At 44.1% G+C, this 27,920-nt stretch overlaps 1 protein-coding gene across 1 annotated transcript in view; it reads right to left on the bottom strand.

Moving 5' to 3' along the window:
- Window positions 1-474: 474 nt before the first annotated feature.
- The window catches only part of DOP1B (DOP1 leucine zipper like protein B), a 104,180-nt gene continuing 76,734 nt past the window's right edge, over window positions 475-27,920 (bottom strand). Inside the window, exons 23-36 of the mRNA XM_065876261.1 lie at window positions 27,689-27,744; window positions 25,181-25,285; window positions 25,017-25,083; window positions 22,359-22,503; window positions 17,058-17,140; window positions 16,714-16,823; window positions 16,444-16,590; window positions 15,372-15,433; window positions 14,741-14,869; window positions 4,388-4,524; window positions 3,256-3,311; window positions 2,870-3,031; window positions 1,228-1,357; window positions 475-726 (exon numbers count right to left, since the gene is read on the bottom strand). Coding sequence (XP_065732333.1) covers window positions 475-726; window positions 1,228-1,357; window positions 2,870-3,031; window positions 3,256-3,311; window positions 4,388-4,524; window positions 14,741-14,869; window positions 15,372-15,433; window positions 16,444-16,590; window positions 16,714-16,823; window positions 17,058-17,140; window positions 22,359-22,503; window positions 25,017-25,083; window positions 25,181-25,285; window positions 27,689-27,744 — 1,641 coding nt within the window. The remainder of the gene's footprint in view (window positions 727-1,227; window positions 1,358-2,869; window positions 3,032-3,255; window positions 3,312-4,387; window positions 4,525-14,740; window positions 14,870-15,371; window positions 15,434-16,443; window positions 16,591-16,713; window positions 16,824-17,057; window positions 17,141-22,358; window positions 22,504-25,016; window positions 25,084-25,180; window positions 25,286-27,688; window positions 27,745-27,920) is intronic.

Genomic DNA, 27,920 nt, shown 5'->3' with positions numbered 1-27,920 from the left:
AATAGGCAGTGGTAACGGGCAATTAGTATTTTCAGAAAATAAAATATTTTCATTTAAAAATGTGGTACCAAAATAAACGTTTAAAGGGACGTATGTGAGAAAGGTTAAGATAATAGTCAACAAGATTTTTAGAGGTGTACTGACACGGACCCATATATCTGCAACAAAGTAAACAACTCGCCGATCTCTTCATCCTTTACTTTATATTACAAATGTTGTGCCACCATTAGACGATATATTAATTTTACTTCTTTACATAAATTGAGGAAGAAACATAAATTCAGATCTAAAAATATTACATGGCATTCAGGGAGGTGTATTTTGGTGCCTACCAGAAAAATGATCTGAAATTTACGTTCAAAACTGAGACACACTTGTTTAAAAGCACTATCCTGGCTCCTTTTTTGTTTTGAATATATCCTGTTTTTTCTCGAAGTCTCAGTAAATGGATTAAACAAGTTCCGGCTTACAAGGTTAACATTCCAGATGTTCCAAAAAATCGTATTCAACACATTCTTCCAGTTGCTTCAAGACCCTTGAGCTATCTGCGACGGGCGACTCCACAAGCAGAGGCCCTCGGGTGTCGGGAGGCAGTTTACTTTGGGTTTTAAAAGCACAATTCAGAGTCTTGAAGAATGGCGTCAACTGCCTAACGCTGGAAAGAGAATGCTGGCGCAGAAGAGGGAACTCGCTCTTCACGGTGATCTCATCGGAACTGCTGATTTCCTGCAAAAAACCCACAAGGACGTGGCTTTGCTAAGGGTTAGAGATGCACGCGAGGCACATGCAGGCGGTGAAAGCTAAGAGACGGGTCCTTTATGAAATTCGCAGTCAGCGCTGATGGTAGCAGCATCAACTCAAATCCTAGGTCTTCAGCTGCCATCTTCCACCAGGATTTCACCCTGAGCCCACCCCGCTGGGGCCACTGTCACCTCTCCGGCAGGCTCTTCCTCTGAGTCACAGAGGGACTCTGTGGGCAAGACTACTTCTACAGGACTGTGTCACCCAGAGGCTTTACCCCTTAGCAACTGGGATGAGAAAGTGACATACAAATGCTAAAACAAAGATGAAATTTATAACCATCTCCAAGTTTGAATATTCAGTTAGGAGGCATTCTGAAAATTGTTCAAAGTCATTAAAATCAAATAGCATATGAAGTACTTCACTCACTGCCTAGCCTTTCTCCCCTCTGCCACAAATATAACTGTTAAAAAGGAAAACATTTACCCCATATTTTAATTTTAGAAGTTCGAGAATCCTGACAGTGTGGGGTTTGCATTCTTGGTGATTCTCCTCTAGCTCCGACGGCAAGGCAGAGCCCGCTGTGTCTACTTCTGGAACAAATGCCCACCTGTAACTGGAGGAGAAAAATCTGAGGTCAGGCATGCTGGCTTGGAGCCCACTTAAAGAGTCATAAACAGTTTTACTGAGATGTAAATCACATTCACCGGTTTAACGGGTACAAACCAATAGCTTTTGGTATATTCACAGAATTGTACATCCATCACCATAATCAATTTTAGGATATTTTCATAACCCCAAATAGAATCCCTGTTCCCGTTAGCCCTCACCCCTCAATCCACTACACCCCTTTGATCTAGGCAACCACTCATCTATTTTCTGTCTGTACAGATTTTTTTATACTGGACACTTCATATAAATGGAATCACATAATACATGGTCGTTTGTGCCTGGCTTCTTTCACTTAATATTGTCAAGGTTCATCCGTGCTGTGGCATGTGTCGGTACTTCATTTCTCTGTATTGTAGAATATTTAATTGTATGGATACACCACATGTTATTTATCCACTTGTCAACTGATGGACATTTCTCTACCTTTTGCCTATTATGATTAATGCTGCTATGCACACGCATGTACATTGGAACTCACTTAAAAAAAAAAACAACTTTCTTTTTTAGAGCAGTTTTAGGTTCACCCAAGATTGAGCAGAGAGTACAGAGGTTTCCCACTTGCCCTGGGGCCTGCTCCGCCGTGCACAGCCTCCCTGACTACCAACACACCCACCAGAGGGGTACATTTGTTACAATCGATGAACTGACACGGACTCAACATCATCACCCAAAGTCCAGAGTTCACCTTAGGGTTCACTCTTGGTGCTGTAACTTCCATAGGCTCGGACAAGCGTGCAATGACATGTAACAGACGAAGTAGTTTCACTGCCCTAAAAATCCTCTGTGCTCTGCCTCGCTCTCCCCTCCCGCCTGGCACACACTCAGCTGTTTACTGTCTCCACAGTCTTGCCTTTTACAGATCATCATAGAGTTGGAATCAGACAGTATGTAGCCATTTCAGATTGGCTTCTTTCACTTAGTGTTTCTAACCACAAACATTTCTACATGATTTCACTCTGTAGGGGAAATAGGACAGACAGAAGTGGCATCTGGGGCCAGGCATGAAATTAGACAATATGAGCAGCTGTGTTAAGCCTACAGGAAACGTGAGCCCACAAGGGCAGAGCCAATCGGAGACGGCAAGTTCCATTTATTTAATTAAAAACAAAGAGACAAAAACATTATACAAACCCAGTGAGGATCACCAGTGGGTGACTCTGTTTTATAAGAACCCAATAGCAAAACCCACCTAAACACACACACACACACACACACACACACACACAGAGAGAGAGAGAGAAAGGGAAACCCGTACATAAACACTACTGTGAGCCAAATTCCCCAAAACACAGATGTTGCAAGTAATGTGAAACTTGGTATTCTGAGCAGGCTCCTCGGCCACTAGCAACCCATGCTGTGGCGTCTCATATATTGTACAGGAAAGAACAAGTGAAAGTGCTCAAGAGGACAGAAAGTCATCTGCTTCAAAGAAGACACGTGGTCTTCTCTGACTTACATCTGAAATAGCGGCATCTTGTCAGGTGGAAAAGAAAGTGCTGTGTCCAAGAATTTGCAAGCTGATAAGTATAGGATAAGTTCACTCTGGGGTATCTCCCCCATCGAGGGCTCATTTCCATCAGAGACTGAAACTTTTATTCTGTTGATTTTGTTGCTGTTTCTGTAAATTTGCAAAGAAACTCTTGTTATAAGTTCATTCACCTCTGCCGTGGTCCTTTTGCCTATGCAATGTCCCTAAGAAGGTTTTCCTTTTAAGAAATGGTCAGAATAGCTGGTCCCTTCACAACTACTTCAGGAAAACAGTATTTAGTGTTAGATAGCCCTGCGTCTTAAGGTGATGTCCATTAACCTTCATATATGTGTGCAGACTGCTGTACTACTTACCTCAACGATTCATCGTCCTCTTTCAGATCTTCTTCAAGCTGTATGAATGTCTGAATCTTTAAAAAAAATGTGAATTCAAGTTACTATTTGAGAGAGAGTAAACCTAGCTTAATGTTTAAAAGTTATATGTCCATAAGAAATAGCAAATAAAGCAAAAGAAACAATCAAAAAAATGAAAAGACAAACTATGAAATGGAAAAAAATATCTGCAAACCAAATATCTGATAGGGTAATATCCAAAATATATAAAGAACTCATACAACTCAGTAACCAAAAAAAGCAAATAATCCAATGAAAAAATGGGCAGCATTATTTGCAGTAGCCAAGACATGGGAACAACCTAAATGTCCATCAACAGATAAACAGATAAAGAAATTGTTTTATATATACACAATGGAATATTATTCAGCCACGAAAAGGAGGAATCCTACCATTTCCAGCAACATGGAAGGACCCTGGGGGCATTATACTAAGTGAAATAAGAAGAGAAAGGCAAATACTGTATGATCTCCCTTATAAGTGGAATCTAAAAAAATAAAACAAGGAACTTCCCTGGTGATCCACTGGTTAAGACTCCGTGCTTCCAATGCAGGGGCCATGGGTTCAATCCCTGCTCATGGACGTTAACTAAACTTACTGTGATAATCATTTCATGATATACTTCAGTCAAATCAAATTGTACACCTTAAACTCACACACTGCTATATGACACATATCTCAATAAAATTGGGGGAAAAGAAACAGTTTAAAAAATAGCAAATAGGAAAAAAATTTTTAAAAAATTAAAAAATAGCAAATAGGGAGTTCCCTCGTGGCCCAGTGGTTAGGACTCAGCACTTTCACTGCCATGTCCTGGTCGGGGAACTAAGATCCCGAAAGCCACATGGCACAGCCAAAAAAAAAAAAAAAAAAAAAAAAGCAAATAATATCAAACTGTACAGATTAATTGGAATAACTGACGTTGAGAGAGCAACTAGGATAAAATATCTTTATTTAAGCAAGAGCTGACTATGCACTACCAACTTGATTGAAAATTCTGCAGATAAAATTAGATATATATGAAATATTATTCCTGAAAAAGCATTTCTAAAAGCTCCAATTTTGCTTTCAAGAGTAAAATATTTGCACTTACCAATTCAGAGACCATTATTGGCCACAATGAAGTCAAATGTTGAGCAGATATTCTTAGCAGCAAAACTCTGAAAAAAAGAAACATCTGAGCAGCAGCTATGGATGTCTGTCCAACTCTGAGATTGTCTGTCAGGCGTTCTAAGGAAAGAAGATTTTAGAGATGTCACACAAATATGCAGTTTGGAGTTTCTCACTAGACAAAGAGGAATAATAAAATTGCAATTGCTTTGACATTTGATGAGAACCTCATACATGAGATGGGTGTTGGGAGAATGGTTCTGTGCCCCGTGTTTGGCCCCAGCACTGTTCTTTGTGAGGCACGGCAGTTTGTGGCTTTTGCTAAAGAAGTGAATCAAAAAAAAAAAAAGAATAAAAAAAAAAAAGAAGTGAATCAAGTTCCTCTTATTCCCCTGCTGCAGCTGAGTAGAAAGGCAACAACTTCTGGCTCAAGCCAGAAATCCAGTGTGTGATCAAAAACATGTAATTATTCTTCTAAGAATATGAAACATGAGACACAGAAACTGAAGAGTCTTTGGTGAGTGAGGGAACTACGAGATCATATAGATTGGTTGGCAGATGACACTATATTTTGGGGGTGAGGAGTGGCAAGTGAAGTGCGTGAATAAAATAGAATTATTCAGTAAAGTTTAGATTTGATGACCATGACAAAAACTTTAATTCCTGCAGGAAAAAGAAAAAAAGGTAAACTCTCTAGTCCCTAACAGTCTTCCCCACTTCTCCACTGAAATAACTGTTTGCAGAATGTGATTTTTTCCCATAATTTAAGGTTTCTTAGGAAGATGACAAATTGCCGTAGGAAATAGCTGAACTATGGTCATGCCGCTTAAGATTCGCTGTAGTAAATTAGTAATAAACTTCTCTTTACTTGAGGTAGCTTAAATGAGTTTTGTTTTGTTTTGTTTTTGCGATACACGGGCGTCTCACTGCTGTGGCCTCTCCCGTTGTGGAGCACAGGCTCCGGACACGCAGGCTCAGCAGCCACGGCTCACGGGCCCAGCCGCTCCGTGGCATGTGGGATCCTCCCGGACCGGGGCACGAACCCGTGTCCCCTGCATCGGCAGGCAGACTCTCAACCACTGCGCCACCAGGGAAGCCCTTAAGTGGGTTTTTACTTCTTGCCTTTAAAAATACTCTGACCAAATGAAGGATCGTGCATAGATCAGACACATGACAAACAGGTTGGCATTTTTAAAGAGGGGTTTGTGCTTTTGGTTCTGGACAAGATGGAGTAAGTATAATACATCCTATTTATCTAACTGCAAACAAACAAACAAACAAAAACCTTGAACAAAAATACATAAACCAACTATCAGAAAACAGGTGAAGGAAACGTGGCAGGACTGGGTAGGAACCTTTGGACTTAAGGAATGACCTGGAAGTGGGTTCCATGTGGTTTTTAAATTTTTTATTTTATTGCAGCTTAGGCAATTGAAAAGAACGTAACCTGGAATGCCAAAAGTCTCAACTTGAATGAGAAAAGATACCCAAAAGACACCAATGCAGAGATAATACAGAGGTTGGAATTATTGGAAAAGGATTTTAAAGCTGCTATCTAAAAATACTCTAATAACCAATTATGGACACTTGTAAGAAATAGAAAGTGTCAGCAAAATAATACAAGACACAAAGAAAAGTCAAATAGAAATTTTAGAACTAAAAAATAGAATCACCAAGATAGAAAAACTTACTGCTGAGCTCAAGAGCAGAATGGAGATGACAGAGGAAGAGGGGAATTCAGGACACAATCAATAGAAATTATGTGAGCTGAACAAAGGAGAGAGAAAATATCAGAAAAAAAAAAATGAACAGAGTCTCATAGACCAGTGGGACAACAAAAGAGCTAACATTTGTGCACTGGAATCACAGAAAAACAGAAAAAAGAGTATAGGTTGGAAAAATATTTTAAAAATAATGACTGAAAACTTTCCAAATGTGGTGAAAGACATATATCTACAAATAAAACAAGCTGAGTGAACTCTAAAAGGGATAAAACCAAAGAAATCATGTTCAATCACATAATCAAACTTCTGAAAACTAAAGACAAAGAAAAAAATCTTGATAGCAATCAGAGGGAAATTATACATTACCTAAAAGGGAGAATAATTCGAATAATAGCAGATTTCTCATTAGAAACCATAGAGTCAGAAAGAAGTTGCCATTTTTCAAGTGCTGAAAGAAAAGAACTTCAACCCAGAATTTTTCTATTTCCAATGAAAACATCCTTCCAGAATAAAGGTGAAAGAAAATAAAAAAAACCAAACCAAACCAAGATGAATGAAGGTGAAAAAAAAAGGCTCAATGAAGGAGAACAGTGCCAACAGATTTGCACTAAAAGAATGGCTAAATGATGTTCTTCAGACAGAAAGGAAATGATAATGGTAGGAAATATGGAACATCAGGAATGACTAAAGAGCAATAGAAAGGGTAAATAAATGAGTATAAATAATATCCTTTCCTCTTGAGTATTTATGTTGGACAGTGAAAGCAAAAAGTGTACCTCTATCTCCTTTGGTTCTAGTATGCAAATGTAGTATTTCAGACAACTATATAATATGGGAGAAGAGAAAAGCAAATGGTGGTAAAATATTGATACTAGTAGACCACAGTAAGTATGTATATTCTATGTTCACTGTAATCCCTAGAGCAACCACTGCAAAAAGCTATATAAAGAGATATACCCCCAAACCACTTTAAATAAATCAAAATGGAATGCCAAAAAAATGTTCAAGTAACCTCAGGAAAATAGGAAAAGGGAAACAAAATGAATGAAAAACAAGGAACAAACAAAATAAATAAAATGGCATAATATATCCTGACATGACATGTCAATTAAAAGAGATTGGTTGAATGGATAAAAGGAATGACCCAGTTGTATGCTATCTTACACAAAACTCACTTCAAATATAACAATATGGCTTCCCTGGTGGCACAGTGGTTAAGAATCCACCTGCCAATGCAGGTCGGGACACGGGTTCGAGCCCTGGTCCAGGAAGATCTCACATGCTGCGGAGCAACCAAGCCCATGTGGCGCAACTACTGAGCCTGCAATCTAGAGCCCGCGTGCCACAACTACTGAAGTCCGCACACCTAGAGCCCATGCTCTGCAACAGGAGAAGCCACCACAATGAGAAGCCCGCACACCACAACAAAGAGTAGCCCCCGCTTGCTGCAACTAGAGAAAGCTCGTGCAGCAACAAAGACCCAACACAACCAAAAATAAATGAAATAAATAAATTTTTAAAAAAGATAAAACTACTTAAAAATATATAACAATATAAGTTGGTTAAAGGCAAAAGGATGGAAGAAGATACAATATGCAAACATTTTAAGAAAGCTGGAGTGGCGCTATTAATATAGGACAGAATAGACTTCAGAGCAAAGGAAAGTACCAGGGTCAAAGAGGGACATTACACAGTGGTAAGGTCAGTTCAACAAGAAGATATAACATTCCTAAATGTCTGTGCACCAAACAACAGAGGTGTAAAATACTTGAAGAAAGAACTGCCGGAACTCAAAGAAGAGTAAGTACTGACAACTGTAGCTGAACTTCAACATCCCTATCCCATGACTGATAGAACTCCTAGGAAAACAGTCAGTAAGGATATAGAAGCACTGAGCAATACCTTCAGGCAACAGGATCTAATAAACACTTGTAGAACACTCCACTCAACACCAGCAGAATACATCTCATTACGTGCTTGTGGAACATTCACCAAGACTGCTTTACGACCCATGATATAACCGAACTTCAACAAATTTAAATCCTACAAAGAATGTTCTCTGACCATAATGGAATCAAACTGGAAATTAATAACAGAAAGATAACCAGAAACACTTGGAAATTAACAAACTTCTAAATTAGATATGGGGTGAAGAAGTATCAAAGGAAATAAAAAATATAAAGAAATGAATGAAAATTACAATATACCCGATTTTGTGGGATGGAGTTAAAATATTGCTGAGAGGGAAATTTATAGCACTAAATGCTCACATTATAAAAGAAGAAAACACTCAAATCTATAATCCAAGCCTCTACCTCACGAGACCAGAAAAAGAGCAAAATAAAACCAAAGCAAGGACAAAGAAGGGCATAATAAAAAGCAGAAATAAATGAAACTGGAAACAAAACAAACAAAAATAATGTAGAAAAATCAATCAAATTAAAATGTGGTTATTCGAAAAGAACAAGAAAAGTGATAAACCTCTAGAAAGACTGACCGAAAGAGAAAGCAAATTACCAACATCAGGAATGAAAGGAGTATCTCTAAAGACATCAAAAGGATAACGAGGGACTTCCCTGGTGGCTCAGTGGTTAAGACTCCATGTTCCCAATGCAGGGGGCCCGGGTTTGATCCCTGGGCAGGGAACTAGATACCACATACATGCTGCAACTAAGAGCTCACAAGCCACAACTAAGAAGCCCATGTGCCGCAACTAAGGAGTCGGCGAGCCGCAACTAAAAGGAGACCACCTGCCGCAACTAAGACCCAGTGCAAGCAAATAAATAAATAAATATTAAAAAATAAAAATGTAAAAAAAAAAAGGATAATGACATTTGAATTACTGTTTAAATGGGAATGCAAAATGGTACGTCCACTCTGGAAAACAGTTCGGCCGTTTCTTATAAAGTTAAACACACGTTTACCATAGAACCCAGTAAATAAACCCTTGTGCATTTATCGCAGCTTGCAGGATCTTAGTTCCCTGACCAGGGACTGAACCTGGGCCCTCTGCAGTGAAAGCACAGAGTCCTAACCACTGGATCGCCAGAGGCTTTATTTCTTCTTTTTTTTAAATTAATTTATTTCATTTATCTTATTTTTGGCTGCACTGGGTCTTTGTTGCTGTGCGTGGGCTTTTCTCTAGTTGCGGCGAGCAGGGGATACTCTTTATTGCGGTGCGCAGGCTTCTCGTTGTGGTGGCTTCTCTCGTTGTGGAACACAGGCTCTAGGCGCGCGGGCTCAGTAGTTGTGGCTCACGGGCTCTAGAGCGCAGGCTCAGTAGTTGTGGCACACGGCCTTAGTTGCTCCACGGCATGGGGGATCTTCCTGGACCAGGGCTCGAACCTGTGTCCCCTGCCTTGGCGGGCGGATTCTTAACCACTGCGCTACCAGGGAAGCCCCTAGGCTTTATTTCTAATAACCAAAAACTAGAACAACCCAGATGTCCATCAGGTAAATGGATAAATGAACTGAGGTACATCCATAAAATGGACTATGAGTACTCATTAAAAAAGATCAAACTCTTTATACACCCATGAACATACCCCACTTGCCTTTGGATGGATCTCAAAAACACTGTACTAAATGAAAAAAGCTAATCTCAAAAGGTGACATTTACGTAATATGTATGATGTATGATTCCATTTATATAACATTAAAGTGATGGAGAACAGATCAGCGGTTTCCAGGGGTTAACGCTGGGTGGAGGGTGTGACTATACAAAGCAGTGAGTGACGTGAGGGTGTCGCTTTGTAGCGAAGGAAGAGTTCTAAATCCTGGCTGTGGTGTTGGCTACAAGAATTTGTATGTGGGAACTAGACACACAGACACACACACAAAGAATGCATTGTAGAAACTGGTGAAATCTGAAAAAATCTCAAGTTGAGTTATGGTAATATTCCCACATCGATTTCCTGGTTTTGATGAGGGACTATGCTTATATGAGATGTTATCATGGGGGAAGCTGGACGAACAGTACACGGGAACACCAGGTACTATTTGTGTAACTTCTTGTGAGTCTTAATCTACTTCGAGATAAAAAGTATTAAAAAAAAAAAGTGGTTTGTACACACGGGGCATATTTCATATTGATGCTCCAAATAAAAGCTAAATTCGTGACATTATTCTTCAGCCAAGATGATCTAGTTTAGAATCTCTAATATTCCTTTCTTAGCTGAGTGATAAACCTTACAAGCTTAAGGAGTCCTGGTGGGCAAAGCCAGAGAAAGCCCTGAGCCAGAATCTCTGCACCACTGTCAAGGTTGCAGAACCTCGTTTAGGCTGGCCACATAATCTTGCTGAGCCCATTTCCCATCCGTGAAACTCACTTGCCTCAAAGGGTACCTGCTAAAGAACACAGCCTACTGTTGGGAGCCAGAGGGCTCAGATTTCAGTCCAGGGTGTGCCAGTTAGTGGCAGTGCAACTTTACGCAGGTGTTAATCTCTCTGAGCACCGGTATCCTGATGTAAAAATGGAGCTAATAAAGGACAATGAAGAAAACTTAAAAGATGGGAAGGACTTCAATGGACCTGGAATGAGCCACGCTCATCAGCTTAGAGGGAACAGAGTGTTCCCTCTAGACCTTTCTGATCCCCTCATCAGGGTCCTTTGTAGCCTGTCCTCCTTTCATCCTAGACAAGCAGCATTTTATCGTCCCTCCTGTTTAAAAAATAATTGCTTTGAGCCGATTTACTTCTTTTGAGATCAATGCAAAATTTATGCCACTACGAGCCAAGATGTGAGTAGCTGCTCAGTTCTGCACCGAGTGCATCGATCGACCTCTTCCAGTGCTACCTGATGGTGATCAGTTGGGGGTGAGGACCCCAGAGGAGAGCTGCCAGACCTTCCCCATTCCTGCCTCTTTTGATTTGGTCTCAACTATTCACCAGGGTGTGCAACTCAGGAGCTTCTGGATGCCTCTGCTCCCTTGACTGGGGCGTCATTGCTCCATGGGGCCAGTCAATGTCCCGAGACTGTCAGAGAACGTTCTGAATCCCATCACCCCAGGACCTTAGGGAAGCTGGGGACGATGACAATACAGAGGCAAGGGCTTTGCAAACTGTCAGTTAGTAAAAAACGGAAGGGGGTAAACATGTTTACTTCTTCCTTTTATTTTTGTAAAACAAGGACTCAAACAGGTATTTTTATTTTATTTTTTATTTTATTTTATTTTTTATTTTTTGGCTGCGTTGTGTGGAATGAGGGATCTTAGCTCCCCAGCCAAGGATAGAACCCGTGCCACCTGCAGTGTAAGTGCAAAGCTCTAACCACTGGACTGCCAGGGAAGTCCACTCTACTTTTTCAAACATGTAGTATTTTTTTTTTTTTTTTGGCGGTACACGGGCCTCTCACTGTTGTGGCCTCTCCCGTTGCGGAGCGCAGGCTCTGGACGCGCAGACTCAGCGGCCATGGCTCATGGGCCCAGCAGCTCTGTGGCATGTGGGATCTTCCTGGACCGGGGCATGAACCCGTGTCCCCTGCATTGGCAGGTGGACTCTCAACCACTGCACCACCAGGGAAGCCCCATGTAGTATTTTTTTTTAAAAAAAAAAAACAGCACTTGAGCTATCCAAAGTGGAGGGTATTTATTTGGAGAAATTCCTCTTTCCCCAAGGGCCCCCAAACTATCTCCTATTTAAAGTCAGCATTATGCTGACTTTCATATCTGTTGTATGTATATAATATTATGTTGCCTCTACTTCTCTCTCCCTCTCTGAGCCATGATTTCTCAGAATTGGGTGTTTACACCCTGCCATAGTCAGATTCTCCATACCACTGATTGAAAAAGGCCATTGTCTGTTCTCTTCTTGTTCTACACATCTAATACTGTCTCTTTAGCTCTCTGGGCCTCACCCCAGGTTTTAGGAGAGTGTGTGATGGGACATGGGGGAGAGAAGGCGCAGGTGTTTCTCCCAAAGTGAGAAGGCATGGGGCTTCCCTGGTGGCACAGTGGTTGAGAGTCCGCCTGCCGATGCAGGGGATGCGGGTTCGTGCCCCGGTCCGGGAAGATCCCACGTGCCGCGGAGCGGCTGGGCCCGTGAGCCATGGCCACTGAGCCTGCGCGTCCGGAGCCTGTGCTCCTCAACGGGAGAGGCCACAACAGTGAGAGGCCCGCGTACCGCAAAAAAAAAAAAAAAAAAAAGTGAGAAGGCATGGCAAGGATTGTACAATGCACTGCCTACCATGCTCTCCTGCTGAGAAAGTGAACTTCACACTGCGCTTCTGGACCACTGTCTGATGGCCAGGTGCATAAAGCACCATCACAGGTGCCGCCTGTGAACTAGAGGAAATGTGGTTCCCGTTGTTCTTTCTCCCCTTTAAATCCTGTAAGTATGCAACGAAGTTCAGCTTTGACTCTGCACTGAGCAAAGTCTCTGGAGAGGGCTGCCACCACCTTTAACGGCATTCCTGGCCACCCTCTGATCTAAGCAGCCTCCTGCTAGTATTTCAAGTAAGGATTTGTCAATATCTGAAGATTCACTTTTATACATTTTAAGTATTCAAGACGTTAGGTCATGAACATCTCCTTACCTACTTTACAGGCTGAAATTATGTCAGTAGAAGTATAATGGTATTTTCATTGTTGCAAATATAAAATACTGTCATAATTAATACCCGTGAAAGCTGTTAATGTTTTGACCTAAAATAATTAAGACCTTTCAAGTGGTTAATCAAGTAGGGACGCGGGCTGAGAATTAATAAAAATATTTAGGAAAAACACATGCTTTGTGAGCCGACAGATATTTATAAGAGCATTTTTTAAGAGGGTAGAGCAAGAGATTTATATCATAATTCTATGTGGAAACAACCTGAATGTTCAACTGGTGAACTGGTAAACAAACCACAGAATGGAATACTACAGATAAATAGCAATAAAAAGAAATAAGCTATTGATAAATACAACAGAATGAATGACTCTCAAATACAAAAGAAGCCAGTCTCAAAGGCTATATACTATCTAATCACATTCACATTTATAGGACATTCCAGAAAAGATGAAACTATATGAACAGAAAGAAGATTCAGTGGTTGATAGGGTCAGGGGGTAAGGGGAGGAGATGCCTTCTGAGGGGCACGAGTGAACTTTCTGGGGTGATGGAAATGTTCTGAATCTTGACTGCAGTAGTGGTTACGTGACTACATGTGTTTATCAAAATTCATAGAACTGTATAGCCAGAACTGTATGTAAATTATACTTTAATAAGTCTGAGCCCCCCAAAAGGATTTACACCATAATTCTAATATTTGTAAAATTGTTTGTTATACTAGCCTTCATGATATTTAATACAATTCTTAAAAGCTTGTTTATTTTATTATATTCCATTTAGGCTACGTGTCTTAAGGAAAACACATTCCTGTTTGAGAGTTCTTTTGTATCTTGGAGGAGGATGAATTCAAACAGAATGCTCACTTCGCCAACTCAACATTTTATGAGGAGGGGGAAAAACCTTTAAAACCGTATAACATCCACAATCATTCATTTTTGAGGCAGACAAATACCGCGAGTATGAAGAAGAGAAAAGACTGCTAAGGAAAAATCAGGTACTTCTCCAAAATCTTGCTCTGTCACTGGCCTCACTTAGTATCCACACTGCAGGAGGGATCCAGCAGGAGACAGTGCTGAAGAAGCACAGCCAGACTTTAAAAAACAACTTAATAAAAACTAATAGCCTTATAGGACTTCCCTGGTGGTGCAGTGGTTAAGAATCTGCCTGCCAATGCAGGGGACACAGGTCCAAGCCCTGGTCTGGGAGGATCCCACATGCCGCGGAGCAACTAGGCCCGTGCGCCACAACTACTGAGCCTGCACTCTAGACACCGCGAGCCACAACTATTGAAGCCCCCATGTCTAGAGCCCGTGCTCTGCAACAAGAGAAGCCACCGCAATGAGAAGCCCGTGCACCACAACGAAGAGTAGCCCCCGCTTGCCGCAACTAGAGAAAAGCACGTGCATAGCAACAAAGACCTAACACAGCCAAAAATAAATAAATAAAAAATTTTTTTAAATTTAAAAAATAATAGCATTATAATAATTGATCTTTGTCTTGCCTTTTAAAAAAATGTATTTATTTCTATGTTATTTTCAGCTGTGTTGGGTCTTCGTTGCTGTGCACGGGCTTTCTCTAGTTGTGGCGAGCGGGGGCTACTCTTCATTGCGGTGTGCGGCCTTCTCATTGCGGTGGCTGCTCTTGTTGTGGAGTACGGGCTCTAGGCACACAGGCTTCAGTAGCTGTGGCACGTGGGCTCAGTAGTTGTGGCTCACAGGCTCCAGAACGCAGGCTCAATAGTTGTGGTGCACGGGCTTGGTTGCTCCGCGGCATGTGGGATCTTCCCAGACCAGGGCTCGAACCTGTGGCCCCTGCATTGGCAGGTGGATTCTTAACCACTGCACCAGCAGGCAAGTCCCATAATAACTGATTTTTAAAATAAAGTTTCAGATTTACTGATATATTTCCAAAGTTCTTCTACAATCACCTCCGCTGAGTACTCATTTAACGTCTGACCATTCCGCCAACACCTGCCCTGGGCCCCTCTGGTTTCCAGCCATGTCGGCCACTCTGGGCCTGTCTCTTTTTTGGGGGGTGGGCTGGGGGAGGGCAGGCCTTCTTACCTTGGATCAGAGGAAGGTAAAGGTGGTACTGATCAAGTTCTCCACTTAAGACAGCAAAAGCCTGGCGCTTTAGCAGCATGGCTTTCTGCTCAAAACTTGAGAACAGTTTTAAAGAACTGCTCTGCATGGCTGGAATAAATAGAGCAAATAAGTTCCATTTAGTGAGAACACTACAATGAGCGGTAAGTGATGAGAAATTCCTACTATTCCTATCTTCCCTGGTGAAAGACCATGATCTTGATTAAGGGCATGCAGTTGTTACTCAAGTATTTACATTTATGAAAGTTCTTATTTCTTTCATGATACTGAGGGATGGGGTATTTGAAGAGGATATGAGGTACAGGAAAGTACTCCTAACCAATTGTGGTCAACTTATCATTACTTTGAAAAGTATTTTCTCCACTATAAAACTGCAAAAAACGTAGTCGAAGGCATTCGTGTCAAAAGACTGGAAATAGGAAGGCTCATTCACGTAGTCCCGACATATTCTGCACATCACATTACACTCTGGCTGAAATGGCACTAAAAAAGGTTTGAGCTGGGCTCTGAAATACGTGGTAAAAGCTGATTGTGACCAAAAGGAATCGGTCCTTTAAAGTGTGACTTATGTGCACAAAACAGAAGAACTTACTCATTAAATCTTTAAACATTGTTTTCTCATGAGTCAGAAGATGGTCAATAATGGACTTCCAACTGGATATTAAAAAAAGCAAAATTAATGAAATATGCAAAGGGTGACAGTCTGATTAAAAGCATCAAGAAAAGAACATGTCCCTTTAAGATGTATTAAAAACTGCTTTCTGAAAAGTTAGTGAAAGGGATGAATAGTTTTTATATAAGGAAACGTTAAGCAAAAGCTTTTCATTTATAACCTTAACATAGGGAATAATGAATAATCCCCAGCTCACCATAAAAGAAAACACAAATTGTCAAGGTACCTTGGCTTTCACAAGGGTTGCCCTTAAATGTGTTCACACAGATGATGTCCATACACTTGTGCTAATGGAAAGAATGGGGGTTGTGAAGACAAATACCACTAGTTCTCAACGGGTTCCCCACAGTGCAACAGGATTACAGCCATGGCCGCTGGTGGTGGCTGGGCAAACCCTCAGCCCACATAAAAAAGCTGATCAGTCTCCACCGTCTCCCCCTGCCATTAATGAAGACCTGTTCAGTCAAGCCAGGGGCAGAGTTACGAGTGGTTCTGTTGACCTCCTAGAAAAAGGCACAGCTAGTTCATCCCGTGCCTGTGATTCCACGGATCTCCAATGCCCGCGCAGAGCCTGGCCAGCCTCAAGGTCTCAGTGAGGACTCGGGGAGTGTACGCCGAGAAGTGGGATAAGGACACCGCAGTGTCACCATGGAGCCCCGTCATCTTAATGCTGGTCAAGCATTTTGTGATTACAAGATAAAGTAGTACTAGACCAAGTACCACTGGAACCCCATGCAATGCTCTTCAGGAAAAATGTGCTCTCTTACTTGAAATTCTTCTCCTGATTGAAAAAAGCCACCTTTGTAGTTTTTAGAAGACTTAATTCTGTTCCCAGAAATACACAGTTAACCTGTGAGTGGTGTCCTATGATTTGGGTTGATGCTAGCTCTGCTTCCATTTCAGGAATGAGAATTAATTACAGAAACCCAAACACTTTTCCACTTGAAGACTCAGGGCATGTTTCTTTTTTTATCAGGACAGCATTTCTTACTGCACACAAGAAGTGTCCATCTGGAAGAAGGCCGGGTCCAAGAATAATTCCAGGACTTCTTTTTTCCAGGCTCGTTTCGTGTAGGCATAACCGCTTAGAGAGCTCAGCAGTTGGGCGCCAGCCCGGAAGCTGGGGGCATTGTAGGCACTGAAAGGGGTGGGAAGGGGAAAGGGCCCAGGTCAGAGATGGTGCAAGGAACCCCGCTGGACACATTTCCCATAAGCTACCTTTCCACACGTGGGTGGGGTACAATGGAGAAGGTGGCGTTACCTGTGATTGCGTAAGTAAGGAAAAACATAGTAAAGCAAACGTGAGATCAACGGCACCGCTCTCTCCTTCTCATCACTTCGATAAACCATGTCCAGGAGGGATGCCAGAACCTAGAAGGACAGGACCGCCAGAAAACAGAAATCTCCTAAAGCAGGCGGCAATACAAAATTTAGTCCTCGGGGTATACACAGCCTAACAAGAAAACTCCACGGGGCAGCTTGAGGTCAATTCTGGCTTATGAACTCACCCGGGACGGTGCAGCCCGTGCGCCCTGGCCCCTGAGAATGAACGCCCTCACAAAGCCTCACTTCTGTGGGGGGATGACAAGCCAGATGCATATGTACCTCTGCCAGGAGGGAGAGGGCTTGCACGCTGTACACCGAAGGGGCAGACGCGGACACCATCGCTGAAGCGGCAGCAGCAGCACCTCCTGAAAGAGGCATGTGTGTTTTAATCAGGACAGTAGGTCACCATTTATGCCCCCAAAGCATCAGATGAACTTGAGTCATGAGCTCCCGCCTTTCACACTGACTCTGTACATATGTACATGTTACGTATTCTTCTCTGCTAACGTGTTCAACTTCAGCAACTAAGAATCTGGGTATTTTGATCAAATAAATCAGCACCAACTCACTGTCTTCCTCCCCCCTTCTATTCTCATCACCATTTTTGGAGCTTCAACATCCCCTCTAACATCCTGGCCTCTGAGCCCCTTAGTCCTTTCTTTTCCAGCAAGCTTTTATTTTGTTCCAGCTCAGCCAGCCACTGTCACCACCACACCCTTGACCTCATGAATTTCCAAAGTCTCCATTTCCAGCGCCCTACCGTGACCACATCTTACCTTTCCTGCTCACTTACTCCTGGAATGCTGCTCTGACAATTTCTTGAAACCTTGCACAAGCCTCCAACCCCCTGAGTTCACGTCCCTAACTACCTATCAATCTCCCCAGGTCTTCACTTTTCTATCTCCCCACCCACACCCGTGGTCTATCGTCCACCTTGCAAACATCCTTCACTTTTTCGCTTCTCTCTCCCTCTGAAGCACTCACCTAGAAAAATGCAAAGCTGGCTAAACCCAATGATTGCCTATGTAGTTCTGTACAGCTAAATGCTCTGGAGAGAACCAGACTACTCCGCAACAGATCTCACTTTACTTCATGACCGTGCAACTCAAAAATGACCTGATGCTACTAGATAACCCTCCCCCATGCCCCTCAGCGCTGTGCTGGCTTTCCCAGTCTCCAACATAGTTCTTTCACCTCCTCCCTCCATAACCATCGATACCTGTCCCTCCTCAGCTGGTAACCTCATCTCATATTTCATTTAGAAAATTAATGTAAACAAACAGAAACGCCCTCAGTTTGGCCGCTATGCGTTATTAACCTGCAACATTTATATCCGTGTTCTCTGCCTTGTCTCCGGTTTTGTTTTGTTTTTTCTTTTTGCGGTACGCGGGCCTCTCACTGCTGTGGCCTCTCCCGTTGCAGAGCACAGGCTCCAGACGCACAGGCTCAGCGGCCATGGCTCACGGGCCCAGCTGCTCCGCGGCATGTGGGATCTTCCTGGACCGGGTCATGAACCCGTGTCCCCTGCATCGGCAGGCGGACTCTCAACCATTGCGCCACCAGGGAAGTCCCATGACTTTGGTTTTTGGTTTAAACAATTGATTGAGGTGGAAAAGTCTGAAGCAAGAACATTTTGGAGAGGGAGATGGAGCTTGGGTTTGCACGTGTTACATCTGAGATGTCTGGGAAGGAATCAGAAAAGGTCAGCAGCGTAGGAGGAAAAACCAAGAGAACATGGAGTCATGGAAACTATGAGAAGAGAGTGTTTCCAGAAGCACTTTCCAGAAGCACAGTGTTTCTGGAAACACTCCAGAGAGTGTTTCCTGTGCTCTGCAATGGGAGAGGCCACAACAGTGAGAGGCCTGCGTACCGCAAAAAAAAAAAAAAAAAAAAGAATCCACCTGCCAACGCGGGGCTTGAGCCCTGGTCCGGGAAGATCCCACGTGCCATGGAGCAACTAAGCCCGTGTGCCACAACTACTGAGCCTGCGCTCTAGAGCCCGCGAACCACAACTACTGAGCCCGCGAGCCACAACTACTGAAGCCCGTGCACCCAGAACCCGTGCTCCACAACAGGAGAAGCCACCGCAACGAGGTGCCCGCACACCGCAACTTAGAGTGGCCCCCGCTTGCCCGCAACTAGAGAAAGCCCGTGTGCAGCAATGAAGACCCGACGCGGCTAAAAATAAATAAAACAAACAAACAACCAAACAACAAAAACCCCAAAGTCATCCTTGTTTGCCTTTTTTTCCTTTAAACTACCACTTCCAATCCATCGGCAAGTTCTGTTGACGCTGCACTCCCACCAGTCCACCTTTCTCTAGAGCCCGTGCCTCTAAGCCAACATCTTCTCTTGCCCAAAGCACCATGAAATGCTTTTAACTGAACTCCCAGTTTCTGTTCTCGGTTGCTGCAGCCCGCATTGCTCCCAGCAGCCAAACTGATGTTTTCTGAAAACTCAATAAGATGCTGTCACTGCTCCAAACACTTTAATGGTTTCCCACAGCAAGCGGGCTGATGGCCAAGCTCTTAAGTGTGCTCTGCATCAAGCCGGACAACCTTCCACCCCCGCTCTCGCCCTGACCTTGCATGACCACGCATTAGGCTCCAGCCAAGCTGATCTTCAGGTTTCCTGGGCCTGGCCCACTCCCACCTCAAGGACTCGCCATCCCCTCTGGGCAGCGCCTTCCCGGATCTTTGCATGGCTGCCCCCTTACCTTGTATTTCTCAGCACAGCTGACACTTCCTTGGGGACATGTTCTGCAACATCTGAAGTGGCCCCCAGCCCCACTCCCATTAAAAAAAAAAGACTTTCATTTTGGAGTAACTTTGGATTTCCAGAAGAGTTGAAAGATACCTTTGTTAATTTACTTTGGACAATCACCTCCCGCAGGCCCCCGACCACGAGAGCAGAGGCCCCGCTGCATCTAGAACACAGTGCATGGCACACGCCAGACGCAAACGTACAGGAAAGACCCTGCACGTGCACTGCACACAGAAGAACTCTAAGTGGAGAAACACATCATGTGAAGCCTCATTCTGTTCCAGGATTTAGACGGCCAGTATGCATACTTAGTTTGTTCAAGACCGAAACAAAATATAGTGTATGATCCAAAGAGCCTTTTGGTACTCTATCATTTGCTAATTAAGTCTTATTGAGAGCCCCCAAATCACCTCCAGCTTTGGAATTATGCTTTCCGTTTTTAAATAAAAATCAGGTAATCATTTTACTACAGTATTGTCTTGAGGTTAAATTTAATTACTGCACAAAAGCCAGGCCCAATGACACCTGACTCAGCACAGCTCAGTTGCACTGGGGGTGGAGAAGCAGTTTACTCCCTATATCAGTACCTACATCGGGAATGACTGAGGGCAGATGGGCCAAGGAGTTGCACGAGCTCTCTTCCCCTAGAACCACAACTATAATCATAACTGCAGCCTGAGAAAGCATAATTGTTGGTTTACATTAGTAAATGATAGCATACTAGTTATAGGATCTTCATTACAGAGTAAAGTATGATTATTTTCTTATATAAACCACAAAACTAGCTGTCAAACAAATATGGCAGAAGTAATGGAGGGGGTACTATGGCCTGTCTGTCTTAACACCATCCTTCCTCCTCCTGGCAAGAGAAGCCTCTCTTGGGTGGGAGCCCATTTCTTGGAGCTCCGGGGCACCAGCCTCTCCTCTCCTCCTCTGGGTCAGCGACAGGCCCAGAACAGCCAACCGGAATCTTTGCATGAGACTTGATGAACTTCATCTGAACACCTAGCTCTCACTCTGACTAAAACCAGATGTAGATGCCTGGGCTTTTCCTGTACATGAGCCAGAAAGTTTTGTGCTGCTGTGTTTCTACACGCCTGAAGTGGGTTTCGTTTACTTGCAAGAGAAAAGAGCCCAGACTTCTTGACACACCTTCCTTTGTATATTAAACACCACAAATTCAGCTTTGCTTCTGCTGATATAACTACCGCTAACAATAATGACAGAGGTCATAAAATATGACAGAACTAGCAGCTTTTGAACACTGACCTTGTGGTGGGCACTGCGCTATGTAGTTCCGACTGAGAACTTAGATGTAATTTTTTTGCTCGTGTTAATAAAACTGAGACCAGGGCTTCCCTGGTGGCGCAGTGGTTGAGAGTCCGCCTGCCGATGCAGGGGACACAGGTTCATGCCCCGGTCCAGGAAGATCCCACATGCCGCGGAGCGACTGGGCCCGTGAGCCATGGCCGCTGAGCCTGTGTGTCTGGAGCCTGTGCTCCATAACGGGAGAGGCCACAACAGTGAGAGGCCCACGTACCAGAAAAAAAAACAAACAAACTGAGACCAAACTGATTTTCTTGTCCAGTGTTGAGCGACACTGGGACTGGGCATACTTTCCTGTCTGTGTTAAATAATACTGAGAGCTTGCAAAAATAATTACTTGCTCTAAGATATGCCTAATTCTGAAAGAAAAACTCAACCAACTAAAGTGGCTCACTTATCAAAACGAGCAGCATCTCATCAACATCCACTTCTGGACCCTTGCCTAGTGCTGTGCCCACCACTGCAAAGGTATCTTATTACTAACTCTGCCCCAGTCCCCACCTGGAAAGATCTGCCACAAACAGCTCAGCCAAGGCCCTACAACCTTATAAATATCCTCCCCAAACTTCCCCTAGAGTTGAGACACCCCTACGACCCAGCCAAGTTTCTCCCTCACTGCAGCAGGTCTAGTAACCTGAGATTTGCTTGATGATACATTCGTCCGGCGGTCTTTAGGGCACCGGCAATTGACAATCTACCCTGTTGCATTTAATTCAGACTGCTCAAGAGTATCTGGCTGATCAGTGGTCCTCCGAGTGAACAGATGAGTCTCCTTTGAGAGTCCCCAGACCATTTTCCTAGGAAGCTGTAACTAACTGTAAGGCTGGGCTGTGTCTACTCTGTGTGGCCTCCATGATAAAATCTCCACCACCCAGGCAATGACCAAACACAAGGGTCATCGAGAGGCAGGGGTGTGTTGGCCAGAAATGAAATACAACATCAACTGCCTGACGACAGTTAGCTGGTTTACTAAGTTTTCTTTCCACGGCTCCACAAAAAGAAAAACATACATTCTCCTATTCTTTATCCCACACAGATTTCTATCACTGAGTCCGTGCAAATTACCTTGGGAAGTTACTCTCTTGGACCCCCATCTCGACTCAGTGAGGGCTTAACACGGTAGCATGGGCCACTCGGGATCCTTCCAATGGAATCCTATTGTTCAGTATACATACAACGTATGTTGTAAGAAGTAAAGCCAGTTTACTTTTAAGGCAAAACTAGACCCACTAGGGGGCATTGGGCATTACTTTTTTTTTTTTTTTTTTTTGTGGTATGCAGGCCTCTCACTGTTGCCTCTCCCGTTGTGGAGCACAGGCTCCGGATGCGCAGGCTCAGCGGCCATGGCTCACGGGCCCAGCCGCTCCGCGTCATGTGGGATCTTCCCGGACCGGGGCACGAACCCATGTCCCCTGCATCGGCAGGCGGACTCTCAACCACTGCGCCACCAGGGAAGCCCTGTGCATTACTTTTTGACCCTTCTACACCTACCGTGTAAATCTTCCTCATCATCAGATTCTTCTAGAGAGATCTGAGGCCGAGCCTTCACTTCCAGGTTTCTGCTCAGCCAGCTTGTTTGTTCCAAGGAAGAGCCAGCAATGTTCCCGACAGCTTCTAGAATTTTTTGAGTGACTTCCTGAGAGTAGTCAGGAGAAAGAGGAAAGGAAGTTAGTTAAGGAAAAGAATCTTAAGTGCCTAAAATAGCACCATCCGATATAAATATAATGCAAGCTGCAGCTGTGAACCATGCAGGTAATACCAAGTTTTCTAGGAGCTACATTAAAAGAAGAAACAAGTTCATAATGTTTAACACAATATATCCAACAGAGTATCAACATAAAATCAATATAAAATTGTTAGTGAGGTTACGCATTCTTTGTTAAGTCTTTGAAATCTGCTGTGTGTTTACAGTTACAGCACATTCAGTTCAGACAAGCCACATTTCAAGGGCTCAACAGCCACTCGTGGCTCAGGCTACTCTCTGGCCAACTTGGGTAAAACAGAGACATAGGAAGTCACAGCGGCACAACGCGTTTGGCAGATTAGATTTCCGGTTTCTTTAGGACCGTGGATTCTTGCTAGAAATGCATCTTTAAATAATACAAGAAACAAAACTGCACAAATTAAATTGACTCGAGGGTGAAGTGAGGAGTCATCCAAATCAGGAGTTTCATGAGGAACGAATTTGGTCAAGTAGCTGGGACAGAGGTAGAAACACTGAGCGGGTACCATCGAGCGTTGCCAAGTAAGAGGGGCTGTACGTCCCTGACGTCTGAGAACTGAACAGTCCTGACTTCCACTACGAGCCCGGCAGCTGTGTTCAGGCATGAAGCAAGAGAACGTCTGCCTGCCGGTGGCAAGGGGGGGGGTGCACCCGCGGGAACTGTCCGCGGTGCACCTGGGCAGAGGTGTGGGGTGGATGACGGTGGCGAGGAAGGACCAGAATAGATGGATGGACCTGGTGATGATCACACTGAGTGAAGTAAGTCAGAGAAAAACAAATACCATTTGCCATCACTTCTATGTGGAATCTAAAATATGACACAAATGAACTTATCTACGAAACAGAAACAGACTCACAGACGTAGAGAACAGACTTCTGGTTGCCAAGGTGGGTGGGGTGGGGGAGGGATGGAGTGGGAGTTTGGGATTAGCAGATGCCAAGTATTATATATACAGGATGGATAAACAACAAGGACCTGCTGTATAGCACAGGGAGCTATATTCAACATCCTGTGATAAACCATAACGGAAAAGAATATGAAAAAGGATATATATATGCAATAACTGAGTCACTCTGCTGTACAGCAGAAATTAACACTGTAAATCAACTCTACTTCAATAAAATCAATTCTTAAAAGAAGATCAAGAAAAGGGGTTGAGGACTTAGAAGAGCTCCCATTTCAAGTGCAGTGAATGGATGGGAAAGAAGTTGGGGTGCCTGGAAACAGCAGGAAGGAGTCAGTGTCAGGGAGGCTGGGACATCCTGGGGTGGAAGCAGAGGCCCAGCGGTCCCCTGACGAACAGAAGCAGAGCGAGCCGCACCAGCTGCGGTAGCGCCTGTGGCCACAGTCCGGCCGATGGACTGGAAACGGAGGGGCCACGGCAGGCAACAGCCCATGGAAGGGGGAGGGTTTCCAGGTGAGTGCAGGAGGTGTTACCCAAGGGCTGGGCTGCAGTACTTGCCCTTGAGTGATGCTTTCTTCTCTACCGGTTGAGCCAAAGGAGTCACTGTGCTTTACGCAGAACTCTAGTGCCTCAGAATCAGGAACTGGACAGATATTTCACAAACACCAGGGATCACAACGATTAGCAGTAATATCACCAAAGCCATAAACTACACAACCCAGTTTAAAGGCTTTGACTCAAAAAGCTCCTCACTCAAGGATTATAATGGTTGCAAAACAGTGACTTTTCTAACTCCTTCATTACTTCTATGTATTATTATTTTATTTATTTATTTATTTATTTTTCAATACGCGGGCCTCTCACTGTTGTGGCCTCTCCCGTTGCAGAGCACAGGCTCCGGACGCGCAGGCTCAGCGGCCATGGCTCACGGGCCCAGCCACTCCGCGGCATGTGGGATCTTCCCGGACCGTGGCACGTGGGATCTTCCCGGACTGGGGCACGAACCCGTGTCCCCTGCATCGGCAGGCGGACTCTAAACCGCTGCGCCACCAGGGAAGCCCCATCTATGTATTACTGATAGTTGGCATTCTACTCAAAGGAGAAGATTTTCCTTCTCCTATGGGTGGGTTTTACTTTTGTTTTTCAGTGTTTCTGAAATTTCCTGTGGGTCTATATTGCTTTAAAAAGACGGGGGAAGGTTCTAAGGAAAGGAATCTATGCATAAAGATAGACATATTGTTCCAATCATGCTCCAGAGTAAGTCCGCATACATCTGTGTACAGTGGGAAGCGAGAGGGTGCCTTGTAAACTGCGTGGCCGACTGGTCAAGTCTAATACGAGAACCTTCATCAGGAGATTGTACAGAGTCCTCTAAAGACAGTAACGGAGGGAATCAGATGTGGGAACAAATGCAAATCTAAGATCTGGTTCTGCCCAATGTTTACTATCTCCAGTGAGACCCTCTAAAGGCGGGCGATACTCTTGGGACAGTAACAGCCTGCCAGACTTGCACTTACAGACCTGCAGATCTTTTTGATCCTTCTTGCTCTCCAGGTTGGGAGTTCTTGTGACAAAGTCGTTCAGCATGCTGTTGAGAGACAATCAGCTTCAGACCGAGAACGCGGCAGAAATAAAAACATGTTCCCGAAGAAAAGTACGGTGACGTGAGTGCAGGGACACGGTACCTGAGAAGCAGAAAATAACCAGGGGGAGCGAGATTCAACTGCATGGACTCCTTTAACACACCCAACAGCGAAGGGAAGTTCGCTTGCAAGGCTGTTGCTGGGAGCCTATTTAAAAAAAAAGAAAGAAAGAAAGAAAGAAAAAATATCCAACCCTGAACAGGTCAAAACAAAATGTTACTTATAAGCACATTTTAGATCCGGGTGGTTGGAAAGCACAGGAAGATGGCATACCCGCCTGACCTGTTTGCTCTTTTTTAAATTACAATACACACAAGCTAAATTTGGGTATTCTGCCAAGAACTTGGAGTTTGGAGACCTGCAACCCTGCTGACAGGTCAGATGCCCCTGGTTTCCTCGTCTATAACGTGAAAGCCTGGAACTAGAGGACTGTCTGATCTCTGGGCCTGTCTGGCTCTACCATTCAGCCTCTCTGACGTCGCTGGAAACACAGAGTCAACCATCAGAAGGTCACAGAGGGCAAGGTCAGGCCTCAGGAAAACAAGGACTCGGATTATGGCTACGGAGCGAGGCCGCACAGCACAAACGGCAGAGCTTGGCCGCAGCCAGAGGGCCCCAGGTTCAAGTCCTCGTCCCTGACTTACTGCCTCCTGACTGACCTGGGCAGGGCCTCCTCTGTAAAAGGAGGCCGCAGCTCCTGCAGCTGCTGGGAAGGCTCAGATATCACTTCGGCCCCTGCAACAGGCGCTTGCTAGTGATATAATTCACATTAGTTACCACGAGAAAGGACCAGCTCATCTTTACCTCCTGCAGGAAAGAAGTACAGGGATGCTTGTGGTGAAGGATGAACAGCTAGTCTGAGCTCAACCCTAGATCCAGGGACTCCTGGGACTATGACCCTTCTTGCCACCTCAGGAATAACCATGGAACATGAACTTGTTAACCAGGGAGCTTGCAGCTGGTGGTCAGATGTACTTATTGTGAACCCCCTGAGATACGTGAGAATACTGAGGCTTCCCTGAGAGGGGGCTACACTCCCTTCACCCTCCTTACTGCGGCCGAGAACACCCCACAAGATGGAGGGGTCCGGGAGCCGCACCCGGGACCTGTCATAAGATCTGCACGAGGCCCAGCAAAGCGTCCTTTCTACCCATGGAGAAACACCTGGGGGACTCCCATAGCTGAGACCCCTGCATGCGGATATTCAGCATAGTAAACCCACGCAGAAGCCATCCAGCAGAAAACATGGCAAAGCATTGAGGACAGCACCAAAAATAATCCCTTCTCCTTTTTCTAAAAGAGGTCCTTAAAATCCCCCCTCCTTTTTTGGTATCAATTTAATGCAAACTGGTTCTTCTAAAGTTTACCAGGCCTCACGTAAAGCTTTGCTGATGTAAGTATTTAAGCTATGGCACCCAGACTTTAAAATGTCAGATTTGATCTCTGCAGAAAGAAAAAGGAAAATCCTCAGGGTATTCCCATGCCTCGAGAGGAAATAAGGACACCATTCAGATACTTCCTGAACTAAGCCTCTCCAGTAATCAAGAAACACAATGGGGGGGGGGGTGGCAGGGAGGGATAAACGAGGAGTTTGGGATTAAAATGTACACACTACTCTATATTAAATAGATAAACAGGGACTTCCCTGGTGGTCCAGTGGTAAAGAATCCGCCTTACAATGCAGGGAACGTGGGTTCGATCCCTGGTTAGGGAACTAAGATCGCACATGCCGCAGGGCAACTAAGCCCGAGCGCCGCAACTGCTGAGCTTGCACGTCTCAACTAGAGAGCCTGTGTGCCGCAAACTACGGAGCCCATGCACTCTGGAACCCTCGCACCACAACTACAGAGCCCACGCGCCCTGGAGCCTGCGAACCACAACTAGAGAGAGAAAGCCTGCACGCCACAACTAGAGAAAGCCCGCACGCCACAACGAAAGATGCCACGTGCCGCAACGAAGACCTGACACAGCCAAAAATAAATAAAATAAATAAATAAATAATAAGGGACTTCCCTGGTGGCACAGTGGTTAAGAATCCTCCTGCCAATGCACAGGACACGGGTTCGAGCCCTGGTCTGGGAAGATCCCACATGCCGCGGAGCAACTAAGCCCGTGAGCCACAACTACTGAGCCTGCGCTCTAGAGCCTGTGAGCCACAACTACTGAGCCCGCGAGCCACAACTACTGAAGCCCGTGCGCCGCAATGAAGAGTAGCCCCCGCTCGCCTCAACTAGAGAAAGCCTGCGTGCAGCAACGAAGACCCAACGCAGGAAAATTAATTAATTAATTTAAAAATAAATAAGTCTTAAAAAAATAAACAATAGCACTGGGAACTATATTCAATATCTTATAATAACCTATAGTGGAAAAGTATCTGAAAAAGAATATATATATATATAGGAACCATTTTGCTGTACACCTGAAACTAACAACATTGTAAATCAATGATACTTCAGTTAAAAGAAAAAATGGAAATACAATCAGAGGAATTATTTATAATCATTGCAATAGCATCTATAATTGAGAAACGTCTTTGAGGGGCTGCATTACCTTTGGATGAAAGCATAGCAAAACTGCAACACAGGGACATCCACGAGGGGCGATTTCTGAAAATTAAAGCAAAGCTAATTACTCCAAGTTGGTAGGAAATAAGGCTAAAAAAGAATTCAAATACAGAAATGAAACAGATTCTATATCCTAACAAAGCAAATGTTTGCAGCTAGAGTCTTTCAAATATAATAATAGAAAGTATCCCCCAAGTGAAACAAAAACAAATGTATCC

The sequence above is a fragment of the Phocoena phocoena genome, chromosome 4 (assembly GCF_963924675.1).
Source record: "Phocoena phocoena chromosome 4, mPhoPho1.1, whole genome shotgun sequence".
Taxonomy (NCBI): domain Eukaryota; kingdom Metazoa; phylum Chordata; class Mammalia; order Artiodactyla; family Phocoenidae; genus Phocoena; species Phocoena phocoena.
Note: the sequence above shows the minus strand (reverse complement) of the source record. Positions and strands in the feature narration are given on the sequence as shown.